The sequence below is a fragment of the Octopus bimaculoides genome, chromosome 3, assembly GCF_001194135.2.
Source record: "Octopus bimaculoides isolate UCB-OBI-ISO-001 chromosome 3, ASM119413v2, whole genome shotgun sequence".
In the NCBI taxonomy this organism is placed as follows: domain Eukaryota; kingdom Metazoa; phylum Mollusca; class Cephalopoda; order Octopoda; family Octopodidae; genus Octopus; species Octopus bimaculoides.
Window position 1 is genome coordinate 112218729 of NC_068983.1, and position 9737 is coordinate 112228465.

The 9737-nt window shown below is 32.8% G+C and overlaps 1 protein-coding gene across 2 annotated transcripts in view; it reads right to left on the bottom strand.

The window, feature by feature from the left end:
* Window positions 1–6: 6 nt before the first annotated feature.
* The window catches only part of LOC106868455 (retinal guanylyl cyclase 2), a 363114-nt gene continuing 353383 nt past the window's right edge, over window positions 7–9737 (bottom strand). For both annotated transcript variants that reach the window (XM_052966448.1, XM_052966449.1), the window contains one exon: window positions 7–1388. In XM_052966448.1, the coding sequence (XP_052822408.1) occupies window positions 371–1388 (1018 nt within the window). In that variant the 3' untranslated portion in view covers window positions 7–370. The remainder of the gene's footprint in view (window positions 1389–9737) is intronic.

Sequence of the window (9737 nt, forward strand, 5' to 3'; positions counted from 1 at the left end):
TTATTTAACACTGATCAAAAACTCTAATGAAGAAGTAAAATCTCTTTAACATTAAGTATGGGAAATGGTTTTTGTCTCAAGTTCTTAGCATTTTTTTATAATGGATTTCTTTTACCACAAATATTTTTCTTCATATGATCCATTTTGATATGTATAACTGCCTTTTCCAGATATTCTTTTATTCTTTTACTTGTTTCAGTCATTTGACTGTGGCCATGCTGGAGCACCGCCTTGAATAGTTGGAAATTCCTGTATGAAACCTGACTTTATTACTGAATAACAACAATGGTAAAAAGGGAAACAATTCAAACAATTATTAGGAAAAACTGTGTATGTCTGTGTATTGGAAACCAACGACCAACAATGACATTCAAACTTTAGGATTTGAAAAATTACAAATATCTCCAGCCATATTTTCTTCATTTTTATCATGTTTTAGGGGGCTGGACTTCTTTGGGGATGTATCTTTCTGTTCAAACAGTTCTGGTTTACTGATGACACTAATAGTTTCAACAGGGAAAACTGCAGTTGTGTCCAGAGCTTTTATTTTACGAGTCTCTTTCTTAGAATGTGATCGTCCTGTATCTGCAATTGGTTGATCAGATGCACATTTTCGAGAAGCATCTCTTGATATAAGCAACATCTCTTTTGTATTGTGCTTTTCAGGTTCAATTGAAGGCTTAGTATTCTTTAACATGCTGTTATTTTTGTCCTTGTTACTACATGAAAACTTAGTATCTATTGGATCAACTCGTCGAAAACTTCCACCTTTATGTGTGAAGACAGGTCTTAGAGTGTCAGGGTGAAATATCTGATCAGATTTGGAAAGCACTACTTTCAACTCAAGACCGTCTGTTGCTTTAGGAGTACTTCCTCTCCTTGGTAAGGCAAGCTTTGATTCTCTTTTGTCAAACTTATGTGAACTTATTCGCCGGAGTGCAGATTTTACAATACCTGGAGTCTGCATTCTGTCACCACTGTGCAAGGCCATATTATCAACTTTTGTTATATTTCCCCAACTTTTACAAATACCAGTGGCATAGCTTGTGTTTCTGGCAATAGGCCGTGTGTCCAAACACTCTAGATCATTGAATAATGAGGTTCCTTTTTGCGACCCTGTACGAGTGTGAATAGCAACGAGATCTCTTCCATCATCATGAACTGATGCATTGGTAAAAATTTGATGGGATACAGTCGGAGATGTCTTTGACACATCAGAACGAGTATTACTTGCAACTGGAGAAGTTTCAGCTGTATTGCTTGTTGGACTCTCGATTACAACTGGTACAGCTTTATTACTTGCTGCCATCTGTTCTTCTTTCTCAGCAGCTTCCTTCGAGATTCTCATCAGTTCTTCAATTAGTTGACTAGAACTCATTCCTGACATGCTGTCAATTTAAAGAGAAAGGAAAATTTCATGAAATAAAATTCTTATGAAGAATTTTGCTCATTATCAATAAAACATTAAGCAACATCAACAACAATTGAAACAATGATAATTAAGAACTTTTATTTGGTGGTTTCATAAATATGGACATTTTCTAAATAACAATTTTGTATTTGCCAGAAAATTTCTAATGATTGTAAGTGCAAACATGGTTGTATGTTTAAGAAGTTTGCCTCTAAAATATATGGTTTTAGGTTATTAAATTCCCACTGCATGGTACCTTGGGCAAGTGTCTTCAACTATAGCCCAGGTCCAACCAAAACCTTGTATATATACGTGTGCGTGTGTGTGTGTGTGTGTGTGTGTCTCCTTGTCTTGTCATCAGTTAATAAATGCAAACAAGTGTCACCATCACACAAGTAGTGTCATTTGTTTACAATCTTCTGTGAAAACGTATTCGGTCATGAGGAAACATTACCTTGTTTAGAAACAGATGAGGGTAAGCAATAGTAAAGGTTCTTAGAAATAGAAATTCTGCCTCAATGAATCCCATGCAAACATGAAAAGGTGGGTATCAAAATATATTACGATTTGTGTTAGGGAATGGGAACTTCTAATGTTTACATGTAAGTAGTATTTTAAATAAAGCATAAACTATGGTGCACATAGATTGCATCTATAATCAACAAAGAAAAAGTGACAACAAGAATGATGACAGACACAAATTGATGAATAAAACTTTACAAGTATTTTCTGTCTCACAACAATTCTTTTGGCTTTCTGATGAATTCATGTGAAACCACTTTACTATTGTTATTACTTCAACTTGTGTAGCTGCTATTACTACTATAACATCAACCATTATTATTACTGCTGTTATTGAGGACGAGAAAGCATTGCTTAATGCAAGCATTATAGAACAAGATGCAAAGTTATCAGGAAAGCTGTTCTACTTGGTTTCCACATTGTCAGGGAATGGCATATCTTGCATAAAATATGAAGTGAAAGGAAATATAAATTTCCTGAAACACTCTCAAAGTTTTACATTTGAAATTATTTACTCCATCTAAGTTGCCAGCTCTAGGATTTTCAAAATTTTTTTAACCAGAATCTTAAAATTTACTATTAATAAGTTATATTTTTACAAACATTTATGAACATAATAAATCATGTAATACATTTACATTTCATGAATAAACAGGAGACATTCTACATTAAACCTAAACAATATAATTTTTATTTCGCTTTTTGCATTTTATTTTAGTTTGCATGATTCTTGATCTTGAACTCATGCATTGAAACAAATTTTATAATATCTTTGGAGGACCATTTGCCAATAATAAACATCCATACAGGTTCAATTTCACTTCTTTTTTATTTGTCGATTAATTAATTATTTAACTGACCAATTAATCAATTACTTGCTTTATGTTGGTTAAACAATCATTCAATTTGAAGCAGACCTGAAGGAGAGAAGGCATATCCTTCATGCAATTGCAAATGGCAATGAAAGCACTTTGACAAGCAATTGACTGATTGTTCAACTGACTGATTAAGCAAGCAATGGATTAATTGTTTAGGTAAATAACTAACCAAGTGACTAATAATAAAAAAGTAGAACTGAATTAGTGCATGTGTTTATTATTTGTGTAATGACCCTACCAAGATACAACAAAATGCAATTTTAACAATCATTAATTAGCATCTCAAAAGCTACATATATCAGAATCTACTACAGACTTTATTCATACCTTGCAACTTTCAATTTGAGACTTTTAACAGCAGTGTGCACCTTTACTTATTTTGAAGAAGACGTATGAGATACCTTTGTTATAAGTTCACAACAAAATACTATACATCATTTGAAAATAGTGAACTCAAGTTAGGTGATGCAATTGAAGGACTGCCATTAGAACAAGTTCTAATAAATGTTAATTATCATAACTCACAATCACCAACATATTTCATTAATATGGTATCAAAGTCTTTAAAGCATATTCAATGTAATTCTTGTTATTCTATTTATCTGACGATTATCAGAAAGGATTTTTGACATGGTAAGATTCATAAATGACAAAATTGCTGTGCCAAAGAATGCTTTTGTTATTTGTGTAGATACACAAACTCACTACTAAATGGTATGCAAATCTAATAATAATAATAATAATAATAATAATAATAATAATACTAATGAATCCAGGCAGGGATAGACATATTCTCGAAGGAAATCTCTGTGTTAGACCGAAAAGAGAAAGGGGGGCTTAAAAGTGAACAAAATACAGGGCACTGAAAAGTAAGTATTATATTGAAAGAAAGGGCCTGAAAGTGGTAATGGAGGAACGGAAACACAGCCACATTGCAAAGACAGCAAAGATGGTAAGATACGACCAAAGAATGGACAGTAGACAAACTAAACAGCTTAGACAGAAAGACAAGGAAGTTGCTAACTAGATAAGGGTTGCTGCACCCAAAAGGTGACACAGACAGACTGTATGTACCAAGAAAATCAGGGGGAAGAGGACTTATTGGATGTGAACACAGCATTAGAGCAGTAGAAAACAACACAGCATGGTATGTAAAAAATGCCACAGAACCACTATTATTAGAAGTAAGAAGGTCAGACTTGTGTAGGATGAAAGATTGCAAAGATGTTGAAGATAAGACAGTCAGAAAAAATATGACTGTAAAGGACTAAAAGTGATTTAAAACTGGAAACAGAGGCTCAAATTTGTGCTGCCCAAAAGCAAGCATTAAGAACAAACTACATAAAATACAGAATAGACAACACAACAGAAAGTGGTAAGTGCAGAATCTGTGGACTAATCAGTGAAACCGTATGGCATATTACCAGCCAATGTATGCCACTAGCCCAGGAGGAATATAAGAGACGTGATGACAATATAGCCAGGCTTGATCATTGGACACTTTGCAACAAGTATGGACTTGACAGAGCAAAAAATTGGTATAACCACAAGCCTGAAGGCGTCGTCGAAAATAGAAATGCAAAGATCCAATGGGATTTTGTGATTCAGTGTGACCATGAGATAGAGAATAGGAAGCCAGACATAGTCTTAATTGAGAAAGAAAACAAACTATACTGGATCATAGATTTAGCATGCCCAGCTGACAACAAGGTATGTGATAAGGAAGAAAGAAAAGTTGAGAGATATGACAGGTTAGCTTGGGAAGTTAAGCAGTTGTGGCCGATGAAAATGGTAGTAGTAGTACCAATAATTGGCAGAGCCCTGGGAACAGTGAGCAAAAATCTTGAGAAGTATGTGGAACAAATAGGGGCTACAATAAGGGTGGAGCACTTGCAGAAAACAGCACTGCTTGGAACTGTCCAAATACTTCGGAAGGTGCTTGAAAAATAAGAGGTGTTATCTTAGTTCAATGGCGATGAACAGCTGACACTGTAGTACATCTCCAGCGTTAGAAGCTGTGCAAAGCAATGATGATGATGATGATGATGATGATGATAATAATAATAATAATAATAATAATGATATTTTATAAAAATTTCTAACTGTTTCAGATTCTACTCAATAGTCAATTGTTACAATTATGCACAAATATTGGTTTAGGAAGTACAAAAAATGTTATTTATACCGTTAACTGTTAATATGAACTTGCTTACAAAGTCTACTTCTATAATTACTATGGTGTTCTTAACATGAAAATAATTAGAAGTTTTACTATTTGGAATGTTATTCTTAACGACAATATTTGTAATACTATCAATTTTTAATAATTGATAATCACTGTGTATCTTTATAGCTTGAAGAAAGTTTTATGTCTCTTCACAAAAATAAAGATATTAACGCTTAGCATCATGCTGAAAATTTTCAAAGTCAAAAGCCCAGTCATGTAATGAATCTGTTCCAGAACAGGAGTTTGAGTGTTTTCCTTTCATTAAAGTTTGTCTTATTTCCTTCAAAATGAATGTAAACAAAGTTAATTTGATTCTTGTGATATCATACATTTCAGGACTGACTGACTTAATGTATCCTATGGGAAGAGACCTTTTCTACAATCTCAATTTGTGGACTAACTACTATGCACATGGATTCTCCTCAAATTTTTAAGAGTGAAAATGTGTAATGCTATTACTACTCCTAAACAATTTTATTTTAAAGAAAAAACATTTTATTATTGTTTATGTTGTGAAGAGAGAATCACTTGTTTATTGAAAGGAGATAATTAAAGCCAGTAATATATTTGCCCAGATTTTAGTTAGAAAAATCCTAATAAACTAAGAATGATGGTAGATTATATATGTGCTCCAAGTAAAAATTGTGCCATTGTTTTTGCAGTCATTTTAAATTTTCCAAGTTAATATATGGAATTCAACCACTGGAAAAAGTTTTCTATTGATTTCCTGAGGCCAAAGGAGTCATATGTAAAAAATAAGTATATTTTGGTTACACAACATTCATATTTGTTCACTGATGTCGAGATATCAGTATTGTGACTCTCATTATTGATCAGCTATTTATGCTAGCTGATGATCTAGCTTGTATGAAAGTTTTAAATTTTGGGAGAATAAATTATAACCAAAATACTCTATACAGACTATAGAGAAATGGCCAATATGCATAGTGTAATGGCATATTATTGGAGACTGCACAATTAGCCTTGAAGATTACAGATCTCCATATATTCCAATGGGAATTATATCTCTAAGAAGTTTTACATTCAATGAAGTCACTGTTATGAACAGAAACTAAATATATAGCACATAAAAGAGACTTTCTTTTCTCAAGTTATACAAAGAATAGTGAAACTAAACTTGTTGAATGATATCTGAAGATAATGTTTTCTTATGAAAACAGATCCTTTAGTTCAAAAGCTTTGCTGGTAGGTAACAATTTATATTATTCAGCTATTAGATTTAATGGAGGACAAGATGATACTGTAAATTGCAGAAATTTTGTTACTTATCCAATGTAAAATTTGTTTTACCATTTTAGTCAAAAGGGAAGACATAACCTATGACACTCTACAATTCCTCCAAGACTGATGGTTAGGTGAGAGGTAAATATCTTTAAACAGGAGATCTAGCTTGAATTCATGCAACAAGATAGACTGCCAAAGACAAACATGATGCTGAGTATTGGTGTTAAACTGAGGAATGAATTAGGTTGACAACCCAAACTGCCCTCAATGGGAGCAGATCTCAGAAACTAGTGGGTTGGAACAAATACTGCAAAGCATTTGTTTAAGTTACAAGGATGCAAACAAGCCAACACTGGTTGTCATGTGCAGATACACACATATATACATATATATATGTATACATATCCATATATATACATAAAGATACACACACAAACACACACATAAAATAGGCTTCCACAGAGTTTCTGTGTACCAAATCCACTCACAAGGCATTTGCCAGCCCAGGTCTAAAATAGAAGACACTTGCTCAAGCTGCCACAAAGTGGGACTGAACCTGAAACAACATAGCTGCCCAGTGAGCGTGTTAATTATATAGCCATGCTTGCACCTATAGTTAATAAAACTTTAATAAAGTTGCTTTTTTATGTTTGTACATCTCATAATTCTTTTTATAATATTAATAATACTAATGTTGATCCACAAATGGATATCAGTGTACCTACATCAGTTGATAATGTTTTACATTGTAGGCATTATATTTTGTGTACTCAGTGACATTTGGGTCTCTAAGCTATGGAAACTGCTGTGAAATATGAGATTTGTTATGTGCATATGTGTGGAGTGTTTGAAATATAATTTCAATCAGGAATTATTTTGGGAGTCGAGTAAGAAAAACAACAACAGGAATGGCAACAAAATGGAATTTTTTAAATAAAACTAATGGAAAAATTTTTCTGTCTATAAAAGTAGACGAAAGTATTATATCCACCAGAAAGTATTGTATAGTATGTTATTTCACTACTGTTAAGTATAATATTCTACAAAATCACCATCAGTATTTCTCAATAAATGGTTATGTTTAGAGGTAAATATCCTGAAACAAGTGTAAGCACATACACAAGACAATAGTATGCATCTTTTGAAGAATTACCCCTCCTCCCATAACATATGAACAATACATAAATACTAAAAACATAAATACAAAGAAGGAAATTAACAATATTTAAATATTCTGATTCTGACTTATAGTGAAGTAAGAAAATCTTAATTAGGCTTCTACGTATATGTGTGTGAGCTCGTATGAAATTAAAGTAAAATATTTTATTAATGCTTAATCATTGTTGTTTAGCCCTAGGTCAGAACTGAAAGAATAGACTGATGATCAAAGACATTTCAGGCTTGACCACCCCTTCTTTGTGTATACCTAAAATTCATTGGTCAATGTTTCTCTCCTGCTTTAAGATAATGGTATGCATTTTAAGAGAGTTTTATTTTTAATCCTAATAACTCAACTGAGGACGTAGAGGGCCTCTTGCTGGGGTCTCAAGTAAGAAATAGATGAAAAGTCTGTTAACCTATTTAGCTCATTAATATTCACGTTACTGTCAAATGTATTGCTTATTTATTCACATTGTTTTGAATTAATCACGCGTTATCTTGTAGCTTGAGAATTTTGATGATGTGATTATTTATTCTAAGAATGACATTCTAGGACAGGTGTGAGAGATTGCATCTGGTCAGTTTCAATGCAAAACAGATAGAATATCTGGGCTAGATATGTCCAGATTATATGCTAAAAGGTTTATGTTGAGCCATTCACATTCTCTAATGAATCATTTAGTTAGCATATAATTTGGTTTAAGGTCACACTCTTATATCTTTCATCTTTTATTTATGTTGGTCATTCGACTGCAGCCATGCTGAGGCACCACTTTGAAGAACTTTAATGGAACTTATTAACCACAGTACTTATTATTTTTTGTAAAGCCCAGTAATTATTCCATCGGTCTGTTTTGCTGAACTGCTAAATTATGGAAACATAAACATACCAACAACAGTTGTCAAGTGGTGAAGGGGACAAACACATACACAGAGACACACACACACACACAATGGGATTCTTTCAGTTTCCATCCATCAAATCCTCTCACAAGGCTTTGGTCAGCCTCAGGCTATAGTAGAAGGCACTTGCGTAAGGTGCCACACAGTGGGACTGGACCTGGAATCATGTAGTTGGGAAGCAAACTTCTTATCCCTCAGCCATGCCTGCTCCATATATTTAATACAGGAGGAAAAAATTTGTTTGATTGAACTTATCCATGTACTAATTAGACAAACTATCCCTAGAGTTGTTTAAAATAAAAAAAAAATTACAACAGTTAGAAGAAGAGAACTCTAAAATCAATGGAAATCTTGGTAAAATATGTATGAGAATGGTCTTGAAATCAAATGGCGAAAGCATGAGACTTGTCCTTATCTCAATGAACTATTTTCTGCTATGATTGCAATACTAAGATTGATTGTTCTTTATAAAGAAATCGAGGTATTGCAAGAATCTGATTATGTATATCAATGGCTTTCACCAGTTGACTTAAAAACCAGATCCATTCTAACACTGCATTTTCTATATTTTCCAAAATTTCAGTTTATTTCATTAGAATTACGTACCTTGCTTTTAGATTTTTTTAAGTTCGCAAGAAAGAGGTTTTGTCTGCAAATTGTACGGATAATCTCAGTTAATTGAAGTTTTTCAACTCACTATATTACTCTACAATACCTTTTATCTTTCATCTTTCTTTTCCTTGTTTCAGTCATTAGACTGTGGCCATGCAGGGACACTGCCTTGAGAACGTTTAACTGAATGAATCACCTCCAGTACTTTTCATTTTTAAAGCCAGGTACTTATTCTCTCATTTTTTTTTTTTTTGCCAAACTGCTAAGTTACAAGAATGTAAACACACCAACACCAGTTGTCAAGCAGCAGAGGGGGGATAAACACAGACACACATGCATATATATATATATATATATATATATATAATACACAGTCATACGAGCACCTATATGTATATTTCGTATGCTGAATATTCTGAGGTATTTTCTTTTAGCCTTACTGTAGGATTTGGTTGTCTGTCACATTATTTGTTTAAGTTTTATTAATATATTTTTTACAGTTGTTTGTTTGAACTGAATTTTCCCTTTTGTCCAACAAGAACTGGACCTTTCACCTACACACTTTTGGCTTCAGGTCAGTGTGAGAAATTAATTTTCTTTGTGTTTATTGATACCTAAATCTAGCTCTCTATATATATATATGTATAAAGTTTTGTCTACATTCATTTGTTTACGCACATTCATATATATATATTCATTTGTTTATATACATATACATATATGTATACATATTTATTTGTTTATATATATATATATATATATATATATATATATATAT